The 25,479-nt window shown below is 44.1% G+C and overlaps 1 protein-coding gene across 6 annotated transcripts in view; it reads left to right on the top strand.

The window, feature by feature from the left end:
- The window catches only part of RBM20 (RNA binding motif protein 20), a 189,295-nt gene that overhangs the window by 102,824 nt on the left and 60,992 nt on the right, over nucleotides 1–25,479 (top strand). The window contains exon 1 of one of the 6 annotated variants that reach the window (XM_070633075.1): nucleotides 15,881–16,154. The exons of 3 other annotated variants lie outside the window; for them this stretch is intronic. In XM_070633075.1, the coding sequence (XP_070489176.1) occupies nucleotides 16,129–16,154 (26 nt within the window). In that variant the 5' untranslated portion in view covers nucleotides 15,881–16,128. Of the gene's footprint in view, nucleotides 1–15,880; nucleotides 16,196–25,479 lie in introns of those variants that run through there. 2 more of the 6 variants (XM_070633041.1, XM_070633055.1) reach the window with 2 other exon arrangements.

Genomic DNA, 25,479 nt, shown 5'->3' with positions numbered 1-25,479 from the left:
CATTGAAGGTTTTGAGCAGAGGAGTGAAGTGCTCCATGCTGCTTTTTAGGAAGCCGGCTTGGTGGGAATATGGAGCCTCATCCAGGGCTGGGAGTGGTGGGGGTGGGCGTTAGAATAACCAGGCAAGAATGCTACCCGGGGCCCCGGCAGCGGGAATAGCGAGGAGTAGAGGGACTTGCTGTTCCTCGTGGAGTCTGACTCAAAAGGATTCGGCCTGTGGGTGGCTAGGGCACTGAGGGAGACAAGAAGGTGAAGATGGGAGGCCAGCCCAGCCGTCCCGTTCAGCCTTTCTCCTTTCTGCTCTGTCCTGCGTCGGGCTGGCTGTGTGTTGGACAGGTTGCTAAGTAATAAAGGAGTTTAAATGACACCATAAGGGGAGGGTTTATGGGTCCTCCTGGCAGAACCCAGGAAGCTAATGGCTCCTCCCCTGTCTTCTTAGCTTGCCCTAGGTCCCTCAAGCCAACCATTCAGGGATTTTCAGTCTCTAGCCTTAGTGCAAACTTCCTTCAGGGGCTTTGGATTTTTTAGGGACTAAGCAGATGGTCCCTTATCGCTGACCCATGCTACAGTAGTGTTGGGACCATAGTGTCTGTCCCCATTTTACAGATGAGGTACTTAGAGATTGCAAGGTTGCCTATGATGATATGACAAGTAAGTGGTGGGGCTGAGACTTGAACCCAGGCCCCCTAATTCAAGAGCATGGTCTTCTCTCCACCACCTGCCACTTGGCCTTTGCACTCATTGCTGCTGAAGAGTGGGTCACTGTGTTCCGTCGTTCTGATTTTACCCCGGATGTGCAGCATTACTGCAGTTTTCCCTCTTTCCAGCCGTTTCCTTGGACAAGGCTGAGGAGAGTTTGGGGCGGGGGCAACAGTCATCTCATTTCTTGACGTTGATTTTCTTCCACGTACCTCAGACAAATGAGCTAAGAGCTGGGGAGAAGCTTGAGCATAAGAAGGGAGCATGGGCTGCGGTTCTGTTTCTCTCTCCCTCACCACAGGCATTTTCTCATCAGGACTGAATGGAGTTCCTGGTGGTTTTGTGTGTACAGCCTCAGGGGGACTATGCTGGCTGCATTCCCAGGAACTGCATTCTTGCTGAGAAGCCAGGAGGTGTGTGGCATCACTCCAGCTCAACTGTGTGAGCAGCCCTCTCCTGCCTCTGGAGTTTCTGCTCTGCACAAAGGAATAGGTCCCTGTGTACCCAAAAAAGTCAGTTAGGGCCCTGTTAATCTCTCCAATTAATCCTTGTTCATATGGGATGAAAAAAGAGGGAGAGGATATGCAGTCTCCAGAAGGTAATCAAATCCCAAATCCCTGAAAGAATTCACTTTTAAAAAACCAGAATTCTTGCGCTTTCTTCACGAACCCCCACAACCTCGCTACACAAGCTGCCATAAAGTTGTATGTACACACACACACACACACACGCACACTCTTTAAGAACACTCGTCTTAAAACCTTCTGGCCAAATGTTGCTCCAGCATCTACTACATTTGCTAGGGTCGAAGAAGCAGGAAGTGTCAACATAAACACCATAGGGTAGAGTTTAGAAGCATATAAGCCATCAGCAGACACTTCTTGTGCATCTACTGTGTGACAAGCACTGTGCTATGGTAGATGGGAAAATGTATGTGATTTACTCCTTGCTTCAAAGCAGCTTACTAGTTGGGAAGATGTCATCTGAGAACATGAAAAAGGCAACTACTAGTCCATAGTAACATCATGCATCCTGGGGAAATCTTAGTAGCATTCCCAATTAGAGTCAGAAACGAGGTAAGGATACTAGACATCACCACTGCTGTCCAACATGGTGCTGGAGGACCTAGCCAATGCAACAAGACAAGAAAAATAAATGAAGCATAAGGATGGAAAACAAGAGACAAAGTTCTTGTTATGTGAAGATTATATGATTATATACTTTCAAAATTCAAGAATTTTTGAAAGTATTATATAAAATAACAGAGGTAGGCAGAATTGCAGATTATAGTATCAACATACAAGAAGCAATAACATTTCTATATAAGAATAATAACCTATAGGAAATGCTATAGGAAAAAAGATATTGTTTGTAATAGTGACTAAACTGTAGGGTACCTAGGAATAAATTAAACATGTATAAGAATTTAATGGCTAAAATCATAAAATGTTATCAGAGTGTATAATAAGTGGACAGTGATGCGTTTGTAGATGGGATAAGTTATTAGCATAAGAGCATCTCATTTAAGACAATTCTAATCAAAATCCCAACAAGAATTCCCTTAGAACTACACAAAGCAAATCTAAAATTCATTTGGAAGAGTAAGGTGCATAAATGGGTCTGCTCCTTCTGAAAAAAAAAGAACAAGGAGATCCGTAAAACAGACTAGAGAGTAGGGCAGCAGACCTAAGCTCCCTGTGAACTTGGCATCCGGCAGCAGTGCATTACAATCCAGTGGGAAGGGCTGGGCTCTTCAGTGACTCATGCTGAGGCAACTGGCTTTCTACAGAAAAGATGAGATCCTTATCTCGAAGCACATACAGCGGTACATTTTAACCAACCCTAAATGTGAAAATCAAAATTTTAATGCTGTTCAAAGATACCTCCAGGAGAGTATCTTTATGACCTAAGGGGTTAAAAAGAATTTCTTAGAAAAGATGCAAAAAACACAACTCAGGAGTGAAAAGATTGATAAATTTGACTAAGTTTACATATTATGATTTACGGATGTAATGTATAAGAATATGGCCTAGCGCTATACACAGAGATGTTGCCTCTGGACAGAGGGAGCGGGGAGGATGAGACATTATTTTATCCATAATGTTAAAAGCAACGAAATGTTGACATTGGTTAATTCTGGATGGTGGGAACATGAGAGCTTGTTATATTTATAAATATTTTTGGATTTAAATTTATTTTCAAGAAAAGACAAAGAGTGCCTGCTGTGGCAGCATATTGACTGAAAAAGGAAACTGAGAGCATCTACCAACCCAGATCAGCATGCAATGTGGAAGCTACATTTGTGTCAGGGGAAATGCCTGGCCCCAAAAGACTGATTCTGGCGCTGGCACTGCCGTCAACGAGCTGTGTCCATGGGTCAGGACCTTCCCTCTCGGAGCCTTTCCACTCTGGAAAACAAGAGGATGGGACTGACTCCCTGCTGAAGACTGCTCCTTTGCCAGCTCACATTTTCTCTTCTCTCCATAGGAGAGGTTACAACAACTACAGGGGCAGAGAAGGAAGAATGGATGGAGAAGAGCATTCTCGTAAGCAGAAGCTCTACACGAGTGCATGGAAGTGATTATCATTGTGATCAATTCTTGCTTCCTGACCTCTGGATTCAGAGGTCCCGCCTGATTTCTTTTAAGCCCTAGACCTTGCTGTTTTCCTTGACAGGGTGGATCTGGGCGCCCTGTAGTGATTAAGTGTGCTCCTTACCAAGTGGCAGAGATTCTTAATTAGCTAGGACTGAGTAGGAGCAGCGTGTTGCTGACATTGATGTACCAGCTTAATTAGTCTCCTCTATTGCGCTGCGGTCATAGCCTGAAAAAGAGCCAAGAAATACACCTGGGTATGGGGGGCTAGGGCAGGAAGGATGTGAGGAGTCTCTAGAGAGGTACCATGTTTTGATCAAGGTGGTTGTCTGTGGCCTGGTGATTTAGAAGCAGGAGTCGGGATCCGGCCTCACCCATGGACCTGCTGACTTGTCTGACCTGAGTTTTCTCATCTGTGCGATAGGGCTGAGGATGAGACCAGAGCGACACAGGGGATCATTTCCTTTTCGCCTGCAGAGAGAGGGCTTTGAAAGGAAAAGTGGAGAATTAGTGCAGTTTTCCAGTGGGGTTGGGTGTTTGTAATTATAATTACTCCTGCTCTCAGTCCAAGCAGGGAGTGTAATTAAGATCTCGGCAACTCAAATAATTTGTGTGTGTGGACAGATTCTTCTAGCTTTACATGATGTCCCTAAAGAACCGGTCTGGGCGCTGGGTGACAAGAAAGTCAGAGTTGAAAGGCAGGGCAGCCTCTAATACCCCTCTTCGCCTCGGGAATGAATTTTGAGAGACTCAACTGAGAATCTAAACTGAGAGGTAGTTGTAGCAGGAACAGATTGGGGATGTAGACACACCCACTCCCTCCATTCGTCTTGATCTTTCCACTGCACATACTGAAGAAATGAATTTTCTTTCTATCACAGCCTGTTATCTTTTTCTCTCCTCTGTTTTTCCCACTCTTCATTTAGCCATCTCCTCTTTGCATCTTCTGGGTTTTTGCCTGTAAGGTGGTTCGGGAAATGAGGGGCCTTCAGAGGCTTCTTTCTGTTGTCACAACAGTATTTTGTAGGATATGCTCTAAAGATGCCCTAAAACGAACCCACTATGGCTATCTGTGACCAGAACAATTTGAGTGAAAATGGCTATGCTTTTTGAAACCCATGGTTCCCAAAGTGCTGGCTATGATTTGACTTTGCAACTTTCAAACCCTATCCCCTAGCTTGTTGACATCCATGAAGAGAGTGTTCTGATTTAAGAGAGTTTATTGAAGTGACAGCATTTGCATGGAAAAGTTGGGAGTGGGAGGGACCTGGAAGAAGTGGGCATTGCCCAGAGGCAAACGTGACGTCCTGTGCTTTCAGTGACCAGCGCTGAAAATCTTGAAGTTTATGGCAGTTGTTTTAATCTGTTAGGAGATTATATAGAAAATTAGTAATAAAGTTGCTCTTTAAATATTTATTTGTATTAAGATGAAATTGGTTTCTTAAAAGCTCTGTGCAGATTTATTTCTTAAGCCATTGTTGCTATTTGCGCTTCTCCTTCTCCATGGTCCATGCCTGCACCCCCACCTCACCCCAAGGCTGTGTGACGTCCTTAGTCTGGCACAGTGGCTGCTCCCCCCTAGTATGGGTTGTTTCCCTTTGGTATGATTCATGACTCTTTGTGGTTTTAGCAGCATTGTTTTGGCGAGCATCTCGTTGGGAAGCCACCCTCAAGTCCAGGCTTGATTATGTGTCCTGTTTTTTAAATCTCTGCTCTTTCACCATTTGGATTGCGTACTTGCGTCAATATTAAGGGAGAGTCTTGCAAAAGCACTGTTCCTTATAGGCACTCACACATTTCTGGCCACTAGCATGTTTTTCTTAAATATGCAGAATAGTTGGAGGCAAGTGGATACAGACTCAGTTCTGGGGCTATCTCTGTGCAACAGGTACAACACTGGGAAATCTTTCAGATGTGTTTGTGACACGTGGAGTGTTTGCATGGGGGGAGGCAAGTAAAACATAGAATTTACTTTTTTGGAAAAGCAGAAGTAAAAGTTACTCTCAATTAACTGTCTGGATGAAATCGTAATGGCCTTGGATAAATCATTCAACTTCACTAGACTTCAGTTGCATCATCTGTAAACTGGGCGTAGTAAGATTTACTTGTCTGTTAGACAGAAGGCTGGGTGAGATGGTCTCTGGAGAACTCATCTATAGAATTTTGATTTGCTAAACAGTGAGCTGAGATAGAAGAGTCTAGACGTAGAGTGTACTTGAAAGGGATAAGTGTGTGATTTTTTTGTTGTTTTCAATCATTTCCTATCATAAAATAGTGCATATACACCAAAAAATGCTTAAAGCATATATGCAGAGCTTAACAAATAAGGTGAACACCTGTGTAACTATCCCCAGGTCAATAAATGGGTGCTGCTGGCTCCCGGAAGCTCTCAGAGTCCCTCATCCGACGCAGCCTCCTTCCTCACTTACACTTTTGTGGTGACTTCCTTGCTCTTCTCTATAAATCTACCACCTGTGTTTCCCTCTACTAGTTTGAAAGTTATACACTTTCTATTCTAAAAATTAAAATGTACTTAAAGTTTGAAGTTTATCAAAACTTTCATTTCCTGTTTGGTAATTCCAGGTCCTGGGAACCCTCTGAAAACATTTCCCCCCTCCTAGCTTATCTTCCCTCATTGCTGTGTTTTAATTCTATATATCTTTAAGAACATGACAAAAGGCATTGCTCTACACAGTCAGCATTCATTTAGATTTATTCATGCATTTGTCACTGTCTTTGCTCTTCATTTCTTTTGTGTTTCCAGTCTTCCATCTGGGATCACTTTCCATCCAACCTTTAGAATTTCCTTTGCTGGTAATGAACTCTCTCAGGTTCTGGATGCCTTAAAACTCCTGAATGTCACCTTCATTGTGGAAGGAGAGTTTGGGTAGTTGTATTAGTTTCCTCTGGTTGTTGTAACAAACTTGGTGATTTAAAACAACACAAATTTATTCTTGTCCAGTTCTGGAAGCCAGAAGCCCCAAATCCGTTTCACGGGGCTGAAATCCAGGTGTCAGTGTTGTTGGCACCCTCCAGAGGCCCTGGGGAGAATCCGTTTCCTTGCCTTTTCTTTTCCAGCTTCTACAGCTGCGTTCTTTGCGTACCTTGGGTCCTGGCTCCTTCCTCCATCTCAAAGCCAGCATCACAGCATCTCCAAATCTGTATCCTTCTCTCACATCACCTTCTCCTCTGTGTCAAACCTCCCTCTGCCTCGCTCTTATAATAACACTGATGATTACATTTAAGGCCCACCCAGATAATCCAAGATAATATACCCATCTGGAGATTCTTAACTTAATCACATCTGCAAAGTCTTTTTTGCCATATAAGGTAAAACTTACAAGACTGGGGACTATGACCTTTGGGGGCCATTATTCATCTTTGCGTAGGAGCATATAGAATTATAGGTTGGTCATTATTTTCTTCCAGCATATTAAAGATATTATTCAACTGTCTTCTGCCTTCCATTGTGATGTTGAGACATCATCTCTCAGCCTAACCGTCAGTTGTTTTGAGGTCATCTGTATTTTTTCTTTAAGATTTTACTCTTGGTTCTGATCGCTATGATTGTCTAGTGTGCATTCCTTTATATTTTTTCTGCTTGGGATTCTCTGGGTCTTTTGAATCCGTGGTGTCTTTCAATAGTTCTGGAAAATCCTTAGCTATTATTTCCTCAATATTATCTCAGCCCTGTCCTCATTCTCCTCCTCTTCTGGGACTCCACTCAAATGTATGTTGGACCTTTTTACTGTATCCTCTCTGTCATAAATCCACTGCTCTGAGTTTTTCTTTTCCTTCCTTCTTTGCTTTCCTATGCTATATTCAGGACAGTTTCCTCTGATCTAACCTCTGGTTCCTAATTTTCTCTTCTGTTGTTTTTAATCTGCTGCCAAATACTTCTATTGAAATTTTAATTTGTTACTGATTTTTTCCTTTTTAGAAGTTCTGTTTGATTCTCTTCCAGATCTGCTAGGCCACTTTTTACAGTTTTTTTCTTCCCTGCAGATATTCGCAAACATGTGGTTTACTTTTGTCATGTGGTAAGCGGATATAAACTTAAGTCTGTACCTGACGCCTGTCTAGGTCTGTTTCTGTTCTCAGTTGTTTATACTGCTTCTCACTCACATTGCCTTATTCCCTATGTATCTGATTATTTTCAACTATTTTATTGGTTATTATCCTTAAGATTATTTGTGGAGATCCCCTGAAGCTTGTAATAAGTGTCCTTTTCTCCTTCTGGCTAACTTTTAGGGACACTACAAGCTGGGGACCACTTCAAACCACTGTTCATTGCCTGCCTATACTATGTGTTCTTGGGGCGCACATCTGTATGAGGGCAGGTCTGTGGCCACATCTTCTCAGGAGTATTTTATCCCCTTTGTTTTCCTTCTCGTCCTCTGCTTACATCTAGAGAGCCTTCCCTGTGGGCCTGTGGGGTTGGGGGGGACCAGGAGGTGACAGATTAGTTCTGCTTCATCCTAATCATGAGAGTGTAGCCCTTTGGGACCCAGATTAATGTGGGAGAAGGTGCCCTGTAAGAGTCTTTACATTGAATGTCCTCTGCGCCTTGACTTCTGTCACCCTCACCCTCCAGTGTCTTTAAGGCAACAGCAACTGTGGCCGTCAGATAACCCTCCAGTCTCTTTGGGTGCAAGCTAATTCCCACAATTGTTCTGGAAGGGATGTACATCTTTTCAGCTTCTCAGTGCTTTTAAGAAAATTTATCCAAAGTTGTTTTCATCCAAAGGGTTTGATCTAAATAACCCACTACCTAATCTACCCTTATGGGAAAAAAACATTACGTTTTTATTGTACAAAATTATGCATTTGTGTTTAACAACTATGATATTTGCCTTTGGAGCTTTACAGTACAAAAAAGATCAAGAGAGTGTAGGTCCCCAAATTTTATGTGTTTTCAGAAATTAGTAATAACCATATGGAAGACTGATCTGGTGTAGACTTTTGGGGAACAAAGGTGTAAGACTTTTGATGGATTGTCTTATTAACATTATGGAATGAGAGAGCCCATCTTGCTGGACACCACTTGTTCTTCCCTCAAGGGGCAACTTCAATTAGTTGGCAAATAAGCTGCATCCTTGCCTTGAGAAAATAACCCCCAAGTGTTTCCTCAGCCACCTTGGCCTGGTCCTGAGCTGCCCTGGAGTGGCCAGGCTCCAGCCTCCTCAAGTTAAGGCAGCTGGGAGGGCAGCTGGCTTTGGCTCCTGCTGTGGAGACAGCGTTGGTCAGCAGCCTCTTCTCTCAAGCCCTGGTGCCTTAGCACTCCGACGTGTGTCTGTGACAATGAAGGCGGATTCCTGACTCTGGCCGTGGATAAGTGGATACACTCAGGTCAGGTTTGTGAGTCCTGTCTTTGGCTTACCCTCAACATTACATTGTGCCCGGTTGGTCTCAGATCATGCTATTAAAACTTTAAATCCCAAATGTCAAGAATGAATTTTTGGCCCCTTGTTCCTCTTATCCCAAATTTGGACAGAAACCTCTGAAATTATAATCGATGTGAGGAAAAGCCAGTAAGTCATTTGTTGATTCAGAAAACATTGAATGAACTTCTATCGTGTGGAAAGCATCATGCCGGGTATTGTGGAGTCCTTGCCCTCAGAAGGGTTGTAATCTTGTCCTGTACAGAGAACTCAAGCAAGGTCACTCAAGAGAGAAACAGATTTAGAGGGACCCCTGAAGTGGTTGTGAGAGTGACCTGGCTGCCATCCCATTAATCCTGAGGTGTGATTTGGCTGGTGTTCTCTTCCTTCCCCACACCTCAGTGAGCATCCCTCCCAAATCTGGGCTCACGTCAGTGAGTGTGGCCTCCCCACCTGGAGGAGGACCATTCTTTAGTCAAGGTATGGAGATGCCTGTGCCTCTCTGTTTAAGATTCGGCAAAAGACAAAGTGGAAAAAACCTGAAGATGGCAACTAATCTTATTGCCTGTCACCAGGCTTCATGCAATCTTGGCCAAAGAAACAAAAGTTAACTCATGATTTATGCATCAGAATAAACTCAGTTTCCTGGAAATCATTTCAGAATGGATATTTGAATTTGATTAATAAAACATGGCTAGAGTGAAAGATGTGTTTTCCGTGCCAATCCTTTCAAAACTCACTGTTCTGCAATGCTCCTACACAAGTGAGGTTGGTGCATATATTGATTGACGCCACTCAGAGAGCAGTTAGAGCTTCTGCTAACAATTGCTAAGTGCGCCTTTAAGGAGGACCCAGCTTAAAATCAGATTTGTTTCCTCAGCAAGAGTTAGAGGGTACTCTGCTTCAAGCTGCCCCTCTCTTTCTTGGCAAGCTATCAGGCTGTGAGCTTCCAGCCCCCCAACTTCCTTGACTGTGGGGATTCCTTCCTGGTTTGATTCTCACCAGAGACTCTGCCTGTGTTTATTTTTGCTTTCTGTTTGTTTATTATTCTCCTTCCATTGCACATGCTCTTCTTCCACGCTTGCTCCTCTGATTGTATTCCCGAGTTTTTTTCATCCAAACAAGGGCGACTGTAGTACTCGGCTTGTTATGAAAGTGCAGTAACGCATGACACATGGTATGTTTTCCAACTTTTATATCTTTATGTTCATCTGCTGTTTGGCCATGGGGATCACGTTTTGCTGAGTGTACTACTCTTGCCGTTCCAATTTTAAAGGAAATAGTAAAACAAAGTTGTGGTAGAGTAGTTCTTCCTCCTCCTCCTCTTCCTGTTCCAGAGGGAGCATCAGGAAGCACTCAGAGTATTAAATACCAACTCCTTAAACTTAGGATAGACCCCATCCTATTGCTTGCTTTTGTATATGCATGTGGAGAAAAAGTGATACTGTGGAGGGTGTCTAACACTATGTTAGAGGGTACTTTGATCTTTTGCAAAAGCAGAGAAGGAAGACAATGTAAGAGCTGGACACAGCACTGTTGGCTGACTGACGGAGGTGATAAAAGGCAACTGGTGTTCTTGGAGGAGAATCAGGACAAAATTGGGTCAGCTACTCTGCTAGCACCTGGGCACTCCCACAATGCTCAGTCTTCCCAGATGCTCTTGACGGGGCCCATGCTGGCATGTTATCTTGGTCCATGTGAAGATAGGCTGCAGCTGTCTTGGGCGACTGGTGTCATCTGATCTCACAGTGATAGGGTAGACCCTACTTAATTTATTCAGCAATATTTACTCAGCCTCTGCCTCTGCCAGGTCCTTCTCTAGGCATTGGGTGTGCAGCAATGGAAGAGGCAGACAAGCTCTTTGTTCTCACAAAGCTCATATTCCAGGTGAGGGACAGGCAAAAAAGCACGAAATAAACAAGGTAATTTCAGATAGCAATAAAGGTAGGATAAGAGGATAGAGAGTGACCACGTGCCCTGCCTTAGGTTCTTGAGTCTGAGGTGGCCTCTTTGGGAAGATGATAGTAGCATAGGGACCTGAGGTTGAGAAGGAGCCAGTCACATGAAGATCCAAAGGAGTGCTGTCCAGTAGAACTTTCTGAATGCTCGAGATGTTACATACTCTGCCACCTAGTATGGTAGCCTCTAGACCCATGTGGTTATTGAACACTTGAAATGTGGCTAGTACAACTGAGGAAGACTGAGTTTTAAATTGCATTTAATATTAATAACTTAAATTTAAATAGCTCCATGTAGTTAATAGCTACCCTACTGGACAGTGTGGATATAGAAGAAGGACTTTCAGGCAGAAGGAACAGATTGTGGAAAGGTCATGAGGATAAAGCCATGCTGAGAGCCCAGCATGGGATCTGTGTCTGGAAGCCGTGTTCGGTCTTTAAAGAGCAAATCTGGAACACTTAAAAATGCTTCCTGCCTCTGTTTTGTGTGCCCCTTAGGGACCTACAGAGGAATAACAGTTAACCAGATGGGAATTAAAAACCCTTGCTCACAAAGAACTGGCTTCCCTAGGAAGGGCTCACTCCCACATTGTCTGACTCACAACTCTTGACTGGTTTCCTTGGCTGACGGGCCGTAGTGGCCTCTGTGCAGGATGTCACCATTACACAGGCTGAGCTTCTTCATTCTGGGAACGAATCCTGGCTGTGTTCTTTCTTTGCACCTTTCTGTAACGAGAGGCTGGAACCTCTACCATTGCTCTTTCAGGTGGTCGCTTTGCATTCTTCTTACTGCTGCTCTCCATCCCAGGGGCATGAGACCGCATTTTTTCTGGACTAACTTTTCTTTTTCCCCCCACTGCTAAAGATGGCACAGTCAGCTCTGGTTATAAAGAGAAACTGGTGTTTATAGGTAGTGTACCATGAGTTGCCACTTATGTTGAAAGAGTTAAGAGAGAAAAGAGAAAAGGAGAGAAAAAGAAAGTTTCCAGGAATGTTTCCAGTGATTTTTTTTTTTTTTCACATGCCACACAGGCATTGGGATCTCTTAGGAGACCTCTGTACCTCTTGGCCAAGAATTGGGCTATTCCGAGCAGCCACCGGTTTATCCCAGCAGAACAGGGGAGGGAGTAGCCATGGCGGGGACCAGCTCTGCCTATCCAGTGTGGGTGGAGACTCGGCTCCATCAAGATTCCAAGCTGAAAACAGAGCCGAGGTAGCCACTCCTGGCTCAGAGTGCTGAAGATTAGAGGAGGCCCAGCTACGCAGTCTCTAATCCTGGGCTAGCCTGGATTAGTCATTGGTTACCACTCTCCTTGCACTTGCATACCAAAAGAGAACACAGTTACCTAGCACCACCCTGAAAGGAACATAAAACTGAGCCAAGGGGATCAAAATGTTAAACTGGAGACCACGGGTGCAAGCCTACTTCTGGGGACTGAGCAGTGACCCCACATTTTCCTCTTGGTGCTGCCTGACTGTCTGCAGTTAACTCAGAGCTCCTCCTCCCCAGCAGTGGTTGGTTGGGGGGTGGGCAAAGGGAAAGGGTAGAGGCCGTGGACTTTGAACTGTGGCATGTACAGGAAGCTGACTTGCTGTTGATGACTTTGATCTCTCTGGTGAGAAGTCTGAGGTCATAAAATGAGCCTTTGTTTACCCCCAAACAACGTGCTGGCACATTCCACCTGCTTTGTGTGAGGCGCCTTCCTGGAATACAAGTGTGAGAACCCATCTGAACCACGTGCTTTGGCTTCACAAGAAGATGCACGTGGCCATGGTTTGCATAGATGCCTCACTTCTCCATGTGCCTTGCCTTCCTTTTTGGCATATGGCTCTCCAGGAAAGCAGTGCCTGCTATGGGAAAGCGCCAGTGTTGGACGGCTTAATCCGGCGGTGTTCACTTGAAGGTCCTTATAAGCTAGATGGGGCAGTATTAGCCTAACTGAATTCATTTGTGCCTAAGAAATTACTTTTTTCACTGAAAAATAAACACGTTTGTTAAAGAAAAGTTGGACCATTTACAAAAGGAGAAAAAAATTACCTAAGATCCCCACCATCTAAACATAGCCGCCCCCAAGAACATTTTGGTGTATTCTCTAATAGTATATATTTTTTTTCTACCTAAGTGTTATTTTTTCTTTAACATGGCTATAGCCATACTAAATGTACGTTTTGTGCACTGGTTTTTAATTTAACTTTAAATAGTAAGAGGATAGTTAGCATCACTTTTGATGGCCTCGTGGTATGCCCTTGAGTTCCTGTGTACTTGGCATTGGGTATTTTGATCCATGAGGACTCAGTAACTGGCTGGAGGTCACACAGTGAGTTAGTGATGAAGCCAGGCGCAGCTGAGCGTTCCTTGTCCTCGCTGGTTCTCAAGCTTCCACTGCCTTCATCCCTCACACATGGGCTGTAGACTTCTGTCAGTTGCATCTCTTATTATGTTACTGTGTTTAACCTCCTCCCCCACCTTTTATGAGGATCACTACACCTCCCGCTGTGGGACATCTCCCCAGGGATGGAGGCCAAGGTATCTTCTTCCATCATGTCCCCTCCCCCTCGGAGTTCTTCCCTTCCGTTCAGGACTGCTTCATGAGCATGTGTTCACTTAGGGCCCCAAGCTCAGAAGGTCCTTGTGCCTGGTGTCATGCTCTGCAGTTGCCATCTTGAAATTCTTAATAAAATTTGAATAGTGACCCTGCATTTCCATTTTGCACTGGGCCCCACAAATTATGTAGACAGTCCTGTTCTCATTACACTTGGAACACACCTTACCTGCAGCTTTCATCTTATTTTACTCTATTATTTACACTTATGACTTACCTTGAACACTGGGAAGTGTTTTAGTGGAAAGACAAGTCTTTGGAATCAAACAGACCTTGTTTCAAATGACCACGTATTGACTTAAGGACTTTGGGAAAGTTACCCAGTCATTTGGAATCTCAGTGTTCTCCTCAGTGAAGTGGGGATAGTGATCTTAACTTTTTAAGACTTGTGAAGACCAAGAGAATGTGTGAAGTGCACAGCTTAATACCTTGCGCATGTGCACTCCATATTACCCGATGTTCCTCCCTCCTTCCTTGCCTGCCGCAGTGCTGGCATATGGTAGGTGCTCAACATGCACCTTGAACGGAATTGAACTACGTTGAACTGAATTTCAGTTTGTGATGGTCAGTGTGTACCTCTTCATTTCCATATGCACCCAGGGATTGTGTCCCAATCTCTGGGCAGGAGCTAGGATCGCACAATGAGAAGGGTTCATTCTAAGGACTGACTTTTCTTCTCCTGGGAATCGCATTCCAGGCCATTTATCAGAATTCCTTTTAGGTTAATAATCAAGTTCACCACAGGCACTGAGCTGCTGGACACACACCTCCTACAGTAATCCAGGAGGTAGGCATGGTCCTTACTCCGTTTCCCGTGGCTGCCTGCAGCTGGCCTGCTCCGGGGCCCATGGTCTCAACCACTGCACACCCCTGCTGCTCCTTTCAGGAGGGGGCAAGTGAGAGCAGAGCCTTAGGTATGGGTCTGGGGAGATGTGTGTGGTGGAGCGCTTTTCAGTAAACTCTTATCCTAAGAAAGTCTCCAGCATAATGAAGGAAGACCGAGATGGAGGAAGCACAAAATGTGCCATCGCTGATTGGAGCCGAGCCTTGCGCCTCGGGGAATCCTAGTGGATCACAGGAGGGACCCAAGGCCTGAGCAGAAACGCAGCTTTGGCCAGGTTGGCTGGTTCCCGTAGGTCAGGATCTGGGACTGGCGCCTCTAGATGTCTGTGACTGAGTCAGCGGCTGAGAGCCAACCCAGCCTGGGGCAGCCTGTGGACTGTGACTAAATTAGGAAGAAAGAGGCCTTGGGCTCTCCCGGGAGCTCACTGGGCAGGTGGGCGGTGGATGGGCCTCTGGTGGGCAGATGGAAATGGGCAGTTCAGACAGACATGACTGGCTTTCACTTTGACTTTTCCGAGGGCTGTCAGGACATCACACACTGAGTTCCAGCTGGAGAGAAGCTTCCCTGATGCCAGTGACCCATACACCCACCTCCCCACCTCCAAGGGTGTAAGTTCCATGGGAGAACCCAGAGAGCCTTCATCCCCAGTCCTTTATAAGATCCTTCAGGGATATTTCACCTTGTAAAAACCCTACCCTCCTGAATAATTTTGGGAGAGGATTATGCTGAATACTGGGCATCACAATTGGAGATCAGACTATCCAGACAGGACAAACTGAGATGACAGCTGCTTTATATAACCCAGCAATGAGGTACCTGCGGACAGCAGATTTTGAATTAGAAAGTTGTGTGAAGGTTTCCTTTGGTTTGATTGTTTAAGTATTACAGGCTGAGATTCGGAAAGAGAAGAGGGAAGACAGTCACAGGAGGAGTGGTGGCTCCTGGGGAGAAAAGTGAGCAAGTTTCTAAGTAATTAAACCATAAATCAGGCCAAGCTCATCCCTAGACCCCAGGGCTTTCAGTCAATTCTTCACAGACAGAGGCTTCTTAACTGTTTTCTTTTCTTCCTTTCTTTTTTTTTTTTTTTGGTATCATATTTTCTGTAAGAGTTGTGGGAGAGCAGTTTCTCAACAGCGGCACTATCGATATCTCGGGCTGGGCAGTCCTTGTTTGTGGAGTCTGTCCTGAGCATTGTAGGATTTTAGCAGCATCCCTGGCCTCTGCCCAGTAGATGCCAGTAGGACCCCCCAGCTCTGACAAACAGAATGTCTCCAACTTTCCCTGGGGTGGGGTGGGGATCGCCCCCAGTTAAGAGCCACTGCTTAGAGCAGAAAACAATCCATTTCTCCTGCTGAAAGTATTGAGCAGTTACCATGGGGCAGGTGAAATGAAGAGTAGCCTCACTCCATCTCCTGCTCCACAATAGAACAAAAACGAAGGGGCCAGCTGTTCAGGAGGTTTGCAGGGTGAGAGTCAGTTTGTCTGTGCTGTCTGATATGGCCACATCACTAAAGGTCCTTTAGGGACCTCCAGGACCAAATTGTCGCCTGTGAAAACCCAGACTAAAAAACAAGCAAGTAAACAAAAAACAAACTACCATCACTACCACTACCAACAGCAACAGTTAAGAAAGTAAACCAGGACAGGAGGCTGTGGAATTTCATTAAAATGACCCCATGATTAGCCCAAAACCTCCTCCCTCAGAAGCGCTTTCAGGCGGCCTGTCGGGGTAGAGCTGGCCTGGGTGTTGATATGTGAAGAGGCTGAGAACATGTGGCATAAACATCGACTGATATTGTTTGCCATTTACACTCAGCATGTGTAATGCAGCAGGAATGGCTCCTGTGGCATGTGACTCCCCCTTCCAGATGGGTATGCGGTGCGCTGGGACCTCTCTTTCTCTTTTGCTCGCTCCTCGCTTGCTTTCCCCCTCGTCTGCCCCTTCCCAGACTCGGGAGAGTTTAAGTGGATGCTTGTCATGATTGGCACACGGAAAGCTGGTAGAATGTCGTTGGAATTTTCTAGGGAGGCACATACGCGACACCCAAAATGACTCCCGGCTTCGGTGGCCTCAGGTGAGCCCTCAATGCCAGGCGTCCTGGTCTTTTTCAGAAAGGTAAGGTTGCATGACGTCATTCTACCTTTCCCCAGCACAAGGGGGACATCAAGGGTTTTCTTTTTATTCTCTAGTCCAAGCGGCACTTCTGACCATGTTCTTGGCGCTAAGCATTTGTGCATGAGTATGCGATTTGTCTGTATCCCCACCCCCTCCTGTTTAAAAAAATTGTAATAAATGATTCACAAGGGCAGGGTAACATGTGACCTAAACACAGCCCCCCATGACCCCGGTGAAATCAGCGATCCCAGTGTCAGGAAGTCTAGATGCTCTTTTTACGCTGGTTACTAAACTAAAAAAGAAAAGTCGCGCAGCCAGGGAAAACAGATTGTGTTATCGCCAGATCTGACAGAAGGGAAGGGGACATTTTTGGAATCCTGAAACCTTATGAATGATGGGGGTCTTTTAAGGTTGAGGTGTTTTATGTTAATTGCTGGAATTTGTCAATGATGGAAAATGAACGTAAAGGCGTTTGAAATGTCTCGTATCTGTTGAGTGCGGAGTCCCTCATGAACCGGGAGGGGAGTGCCAAGTTACGATTCATGAACAGGGGATGTTTTGCCAAGAAAGAACGCTTGAAAGTTGCTTCTAAGCACCTCTGAAGGAGCCGTGATATGCCTTTCAGCAACTGTTAGGTATCCTTAAGTAAAGTTAAATTTCAAAACAAAACTATTTTAATAGTCTCCAAGCAAGCAAGTGTATAAACTTTTGTCGTGAGGTTCAGGGGACATATTTGGACATGGGTGTGATGATCTGTTAGCAGGCTCCAGCACAACCAAACATGACTCACCTCATTTCTTTATCAGAGGCAATTAAATGTAGCTTCAACACGTTCCAGAGAGGAAGACTGGTTTTCTACTTGCAAGTGTGTAAAGCAAATCCACACTGGTAAAATGGCGTGTATGATGTATCTTACATCATGGGAATTTTTTAACCTTAAAAACATCTATTATGTAGCTTTGCCCTTGGTTTATGCCTTATATGTGTTGGAATCTTTTTTTATTTTTTGCACATCTTTGCTAAGATGTCAGAAAACTGAGGGGGAGAGGGTTAATATTTTCACGCATTTGCCCCCTCCCCCATGTGCATGCACTAACAGCTGCCACGTATGATTTTGTGGAATTTGATATTTCAAATGAAATGACTTCCTTATTTTCCATAGTAATATAATAATCAATTTTACCATAGAGAACTGTGTACATGTCAAGCCTTGGCTGCTCCTAATTAGCAATGGATGGGGTAGCAGGGGAAAGCGCTGGAGAGCAGTTCTGAGTGTAAAGTCAGACTTTGAGTTTACCCATTCTTTCCTGCCTCAGCCAAGGCAGTTCTCAATCTGCTTGGATCTTAGCCACAGGTGTCGTTTGTGGTGATCTGAGAAAATATCCAGAATGGCACATGCAAATGTAACCGAGACGGGCGTGTCCCTCTACTGTTGTTGCTTTTTATCTCCTCTCTGCAGTAACTTTCATGCAGCCACAGCCTTGTAAAATAGAGGCAGAAGCCAGAAGCAACCTACATCTCATATTCTCTGCCTTACTCACAGGCACCTGTGTTTTGTTGGCTATAGTCAGAAAGTTATGTTTCTTTCTTCTAGAAACTCCCATCCGCTTTGGGAAATGGATGCTTTCTCAAGTAAATAGTTATATGGTATATTTATAAAGTTTCAACCTTAATATTCTCATTTACTCTGAGGAATTTAAAAGAATTAAACAGTGCACTTTCTCAATACACACACAGAAACATATACCTCATACTTCACAGTGAAACACAGCATAATTTGCTAAGATCTATGTTCCCATAGGCTCAGAGACAGTCGTAAATCCAAGTGAGTTGAATACGTATTTGTTCGGTACCTCTAATTTGCCAGGCACTGAGCCAGACACTCAGGAATTTGAAAGACTTTAGGACATGGATGATGTCTTCAAGGTGCTTATAACTTAGAAGGTAAAAGAGTCACTCCCCCAGCAAACCTCACCTGGCTCTCTGCAGCAGAAACCCTATGCATACTCTGGGGGAAGCCTCGCCACAAAAAAACACTTATTGAACTGTGTGAAAGATGCTTCAATATAGCTAAGAAATATTGATTGATTGCCCACTGTGTGTGTGACCTTTTGCAGGCTTATAGAAATTTCAGAATTTATTCTTAAGTATAATTTAAGACAAGTAGTCATGCTGTTTGTAGTGACAAAATGGCTTATAGGGCTTAAAGTAATGAAGAACAGATTGATTCTATTCCTTTATAGATTGATGAGTCTCAGACTTTGCTTCACAATAGTTCTCCTGGGGAGCTATTAAAAATCCCAATGACTAGGGTGACTCAGAATCTCTGGGGATGTGACCCAAGCATGAGTATTTTTTAAATCACCCCAAGTAATTGCAGTGTCAGCAAGTTCGAAATCTAGTGATATAGATGATTTTATTAAAAAAAATTTTTTAGTCTAGGGTGACTTAGGAAGGTGGACTTTCTCATAATGATAACGTTGCTTGACTAAAGAATTTTTGGCATTTTGGAGTCTGACCCTTCTGTTCTCTGCGTTAGTGAACTCAGTGTGCATGGAGCTATGCTTTCTTCCTATTCAACAAACCTGATAACATGACGCGGAGCCAATCACTCACCTAACTAAATTATCTGAGGTTTTATGAACCTTGAGTGCTTTGATTCCAGGAGGCCAAATGTTGTTGAACATGTCGATTGAGGCTTTTAAAGAAAGGTAGATATAAGGGTAATTGTATGTGCCCCCTGAAGCTATTTTTGCAGTATCTGAAGCCCCCATGGAAAAGGAAGCCCCTTTTTGGTGTACTTGGTGACTAGTAGGTAAAGATGGCTCGTTGGAAATACAGTAGTTACTAAATTTCTTATAGCTCGCCATAGATTCTTAGAGTTGGAAGGTAGGGTCAAGATATCCTAGTCCAGTGGTTCTCAAAGTGCAGCATCAGTATCACCTGGGTTTGTTAGAAGTACACATTCTCAGGCCCCAACCCAGCCCTTCTGAGACAGAACCTGGGGATGAGCCCAGCATCTGTGTTTTAAGAAGCTCTCCTGATGCCCACCAGAGTTTGGAAATCACGGCTGCGGTTTCATCTTGTCATTTTACAGTTAGTCTGTTAAGCAGAGATTAAGTGGCTCTCTCTGAAGTCACCCAGGAGCAGAGGAGTGGTAGAGGCTGCTAGAAACTCAGATCTCTCCGCGCTGCAAGCTCTCTCTACACCACGGCCAGATCATCCTAACTTGTCCATGTGTCATCAATAACAGCTTTAAGAAAACACCCACCATCCTAAAATCACAAGGCATAAAGGACCCTTAAATGTTGTCTCATCTGACCCTCCCACTTTACAGATGAGGAAGCTAAGGTCCACAGGGTGAAATGACTACAATAAGAGGTACGGTTACTGGTGGCAGAGCCTGTGTAAGAAGTGGGTCTACTTCCAACAAAACAGCGCCCCCCCACTACCCCACACGGCTTATTCAGTTTCATCTGGAATCCTGGTATTTTGCTTAAATCATATTGGTTAAAATGTCCAGGTTAACAGACAGGCAACTCTAGGAAAAGACCAGCTATTTTGATTGAGAATTTTAATTCTTTAAAATTAATCTAAAATTTTATTTTGGTTTAAAATTGGCTTGAATTTTATAACCATCCTTGTACATTTACCAGAAAATCTCAGTGACATAAACTACTGAAAATAAAGTTCAGAGAACATAGGGACATTCCTGGAGCATGTGTTTCATTTCGGAATCGTGTAGATTAGACACTTACATCGCTTCAGATCACACACTGAAACCACGTTTTCTTCAGATTTAGTTGAAAGGAAAAATGTGGCAACAAGTCTGTTTGCTGAATATTTTAGAATTGTCTACTTGACGTGGTTCGTGGTATTTACATAATTTTGACAGTGTTCAAAGACTGAATCTAATCTACATTCTTTACAGAGCTTCATCTTCAAAGCCTTGTAGCAATGCACACATGGAACATTTAGCGAGGACAACAAATTGAGAGTGTGATACACTACTATTATCTTGACACATAGACATTTGGAGCAGGTGCCCACCTGTATAGAAATGTTTATTGGTTCCACAACCTACCATGTGCCAGGCTCTGTGACGTGAAACAGGACATAGAATTCCTGCCTTCAAAATTGTCGTGGGGCAGTGAGGAAGTCAGGCGAATGATTGAGCAGACAATTATGAGAGAGGGTGCTAAGAGTTAGAAGAGAATGTAATTGAGGCTAACAGAGCAGCAGGGCATTTTTGGGGATCGTAGAAGGAGCATCAGCATGCACTGGATGGGGGCAGGAGTCACAGCAGGCTTCCTGGAGGAGGTGACATCTGAACTGCATGTTGAAGGATGGTAGTTACCTAGGTGAGGGGGAGTAAGGAGGTTGTCCGGGAGAGGGAAAAGTACATGCAAAGGCATCATATTTTTATGCACAGTGTCCTTCACAGGGGCAGAATTGGCCTATAAACCCCTAAATGTTTCATTTCCATGTATAAACACTAACATTTGGCTTCTTAAGGAACGTTGTGCAGCAGATTTTAAATATACATTTCAAACAGCTTGTTTTTCCATCTCAAAAGACTCTGATGCTCCCCGCAAAAGTTTGTCTGTTGAGAGGTCACCATATCTTATGTTAGTGAGAAAACAGAAAGATCTCTCCTAACCCCTGAAATCAAACCAACTCCACCGATTTTAGCCTGCACAAAACCGATGAAATTCTGCCCAACATGGATTTCCTGAAGAATTGTGTGGCAGACAGAACAACTTCAGCCCCGAATGGATTCAAACTGTATTTTGCTGTCAAAGCCCGGTTCTGTCTGTGGACTGCTCTCCAAGGAGAGCATCTTATAATGAGGGACTTTTGGTATTTCATGCATCAGATCTTCATGGTTAGAGTAAAGAGAGCCTCTGTTTGTGCAGAACTGCCTGCCCAAGAGAACAAGGATGGAAGAAATTAAATTAGTTCCTGCTGGCTGGCCTGCAACACATACCTCTGAACCAAGCCGTATATGTAACAATGGTTTCTTTAAAATCCTTCCCAGGAGCTTAAAAATAGCTTAATCTGTGAGCAGTAATAATAATAATTGTTATTATTAAATATTATTCAGTAATAATAATAATATTATCATCATCATCATGCTTTGCAAAGCAACCGCACATCATGTCTGATCTTTGCAACAGCTAGCATAGCAGACATTATTATCTCCTTTTGACAGGTGAGGAAATTAAACCTCAGAGTCATCAGATTTCAAAGGTGGGAGAGACCTTGGAGATCCTTTCATCCAGCTTTCTCATCTTACAAAAAAAAAAGGGAAGTTGACTGACCTACAATCCCATAGGGAGTAAAACAGTGGCTGTGGGACCAGGGCTGGGTCTTCTGATTTCTAGCTTACCAAGTTTTTCACTCCACCATGCTGCCTTCAGTCTGCAGTGCGTGCAAAGAAGCTTGGGAGAATATGCATTTGTTTCTTTAGGAGAAATATTGTTGAAACCAGTCCTACATGCTGCTTTATGAATACACACATGTATGGAAAAAGTCTCTTATTTTTATACTTTTTCTATATGTAGATTGACACAGATAGATAAACAGGCAGATAGATGATAAATAGACACACACATCACATGTGACATCACCAGGGAGGCAGTGGTAGAATTAGACGGGGCAGAGTCTCAAAGGGGACTTCAATTTCATATGTATAATTTTATTTTTTTGATCAAAAATATCTAAGGCAAAAATGGCCGTAACAGTAGCATTTGTTAATTTGGGGAGATGGGCAATGAATTCATAAGTATTTGTCATGTTCTTATTTTTGTAGTTTTAAAATTCAAAACAAAACAAATATATGAATATTAAAAATAATTCCCACCTACAATATCATCATTTTATAAAATAAAGGATATTTTAAAGGAGTAAAATGGTACAAAAGGAAAGAAAAGAAAAAAAACTAATATACGGTTCTTGGTGGTGAAGTTGACATTACTTCTCTCTTTGCTTCGAGTCTTTCCTGTTATGACACCAGCAGAATGTGTATTATTTTGTCTGCATTTGCTGCATTATCAGTTCTCTTTTGCACATTTTGAGCCTTTCTAATAACTCCAGCAGGAAAGGCAGGCCCTCTCTTGTCAGTTATAAAACCACCAGCTGCCCCTTCGTGACCTGATGTTCCCCTGGTTCCGAGAATCTTGTTCTGCCTGATAACAGTGGTACAGAGTTTAATGGACCAAAAGCCTGGTGATTTGATACCAGACGTATTATTTAAAACCACCTCCTGGATGTGTTAACTAAACTTCTTGTGGTAATCATTTCACAATATATACATATATCGAATCATTATTTTGTACACCTTAAACTTATACAGTGCTATGTGTCAATTATATCTCAATAAAGCTGGAAAAAAATTAAAAACCGCTATGACGAGTTGGGAGAAAAAACACAGAATAAAGGAAAAAGATTTGTATTTAGTACTTTTAAACAAACCAAAAAAATCACATCTGAGGAAGTAGGGCCAGGAATGTGGCTTTAGAAGTCCCCCCTTTATGGACATCCAAACAGAGGATAGAATACTGGCCTTACACTAAAAAGACTCTGGTTCAAGTCCCAGCCAAGTCCGTTATCCACTGGATGCCCTTGGGTGGGCCATCCGACCTTTCTTGGTCTCAGTCTTCTTAGTAGAAACTGGAAATGGTCCTATTAGACTTACCTACGCATATGGTTGTCCTGGAGATCAGACAGCTAATGAGATGAAACACTTATTATCACTCCAACTGAAAAACAACGCAGAGATGAGAGGATTATCATTGCTGTTATGAATCACTCCAGGAGGTGTCATGGTGATGTGAGTCACCACATGGTAATGCCGTGGCGAAAGCCCAAACGTGGGATAAGGCCGGCATTGACCAGTAATCTCAGAATTAGTCACGGAGGCCTGGCTAGTGATAATCCAGTGGCCCTATTGTTACCAAGAAGACAGCACTGTCAAAGAAGTGTGTCATCTCACTCTTCTCCCTGAAAAGAAGACTCATCTGGTGAACGTTGATGGAATGGGTCCCACGGTATTGGCTGCATTAGCCCTAAGGAACGAGGGGACCTGGGTTCCAGTCCCAGCTCTCCACTGCCTAGCCGTGTGACTTGGGCTGATTCACATATTATGCCAACTTCACTGGGCTTAGCTAGAGTTTGAACTTCAGCCCCAATGTTACTGTAGTACCTTCCTTGTCATCTTTGTAACCTGGTATTAGGGTCACTGTTCCCTCTGGTTCACATCCTGACCCAGCTTCTAAGAGCCTCACAATAGAATTGAGAATTTACGATCTGAAGTTCAGCACCCAGGAGGCAGCGGAAGGGCAGGGCCCAGCACAGACCTGGCCCTGAGCATTGCACGTTAGTTGATTTTGCCAAGCTGTAAAGGTGTGACCAGCTCTGGAAATCCTTCTCTTGCCTGGTCAGGAACTCTCTCGCCTGGATTATCTTTTATGTCTTAGCACATAAGAAGAAATGGCATATTCACTACTTGGCCTGCAAAGGGAACCGAGTTGAACTGGAAGTGAACTTAAATTCCTGATTGGTTCTCTTGGAAGATATTGTGCTTACTGAAAATGTGACCAGTCGGGTTGGTTTAGACTCTGCTGCACTCTGGGCTGAGGTTCTTGGCTTTTGCTCCTGGATGGCTGCATGTTACCAGGGCAGAGCTCGTTGTGAATCCGCATGCCTTCACCCCACGGAGCTTCAGCTGCGCCCTTGTTGTTATTCCCTAGCTCTTTCGGTCTATTGTGGGCTGCTTATCCGGTTCACCCAGCAGCTGTTAGAACTTTCTCTTCCCCTCAATCCCAGTCCCCACTCCTGCTCACTCCCCTCTCAGCAGATGTCCACCCTTATTCTTTACTTCCCTTCTCTCCATCTTTGCGTCTCTTTGTGTTTTCTGTCATCCATCTCTGTGTCTCTAAGGAACATTTGTCTCTCTGCCTCGGCAGAGCTCACCTGCTGTCTGCATTGATGGGGAAGATGAAGATGATAGTGAGAGTAATAGTAATGCTAATGGTAATGGTGAAGAGACTAGTAGTAATGGTCACCGCTGCATTTGTTTAGTGAGTGCTTACTTCGTGCTAGGAACTGTGCCTAACAGTTTATGTACATTTAACTCTAGAACAAGCCTATAGCTTAGATAGAGCCGTCCTTGTTTCACTGATGAGGACCCTGAGGCTTAGAGAGGATAAGTATTTGCCCAGAGTCCCCAGCTTCTAAGTGGCAAACTGGAATTCCTACCCAGGTTGATCCTAACTCTGAAACCTGAGCTCTTAGCCTCTGGGCAATGCTCCGCTCCCCCCCACCCCCCCATTCTACCCTGAATCCTAGAGGCAATAAGATTATCTCCAAGGATGCGAGTGACAAACACGGCTTCCTCTGTGGGGGAATGTTTTCTGAAAGGAAGGGTATGTTGTGATCACACAGCAAACGTCCTCTTTCCAATCATCTTCCGGACAATGCCACACGCTTACATCTGTGCAGCACCTAACAGTTTGCAGAGCATTCTGACAACTCTTAACCCCGCATAACCCTCGTAATGTAAATGAGAAAAGCTTGTGACTTCTCTTTTTATAAATGAGGACACTGATGCTCAGAGAGGTAAAGTCTGTTTCCCACTGCGACACAGCTGAGAAGCATGTCATGGGTTAGGACTAGGGCCCAGGATGCCTGACTCCTACCCCTAGCTCATCCAGGGCAGCCCACAGCCCAGTGGGTACTCACTGTATCCTCCCTTCTCCTCCAAGGGAAAGAAGACTAAAGAACCATTGTATCTTTAACAATGATCCTTTTCTCCTAAAGGGATAACTAACGCCTTGAATAAAGCCATTTCTTAGGACTACAAAATGGCCTGTTAGGGGCTGAGAAATGGAAGGGTCTCAGTCGATTAGAAACTGCCCCTTGATGAGGGCTGAGGCATTCTGTCCCTTGTGTGCCAGAGCTGCCTCTCTGAACCTCTCCTTAAATAGTGGCTTAAATGCAACCAATTTAGCAACCCAGGCATGGCGTGACAAAGGAATGTCTCTCCAGATAGTTCTAACGAAATGTCAGGGAGTGTCCATCCCTGGGCCAGTCACTGTGGCTAGGGGCTCTGATTGGCCAGTTCTGTGTCATATTCGAGGGAGATTACTATTCCCATTTTACAGATGAGGAAGTGCTGAGAGTCAAAAACATTAAGTGATTTTCCCCCAATCACACAACCAGTAAGCCGCAGATGGAAGCCTGTGTCTCTGACCACAGTTCACCCTACAGCTGCCTGTCGCCGA

The sequence above is a fragment of the Equus przewalskii genome, chromosome 1 (genome assembly GCF_037783145.1).
Source record: "Equus przewalskii isolate Varuska chromosome 1, EquPr2, whole genome shotgun sequence".
Lineage (NCBI taxonomy): Eukaryota > Metazoa > Chordata > Mammalia > Perissodactyla > Equidae > Equus > Equus przewalskii.
The sequence above is the reverse complement of the archived record's forward strand: the minus strand, read 5'-3'. Positions and strand labels throughout refer to the sequence as shown.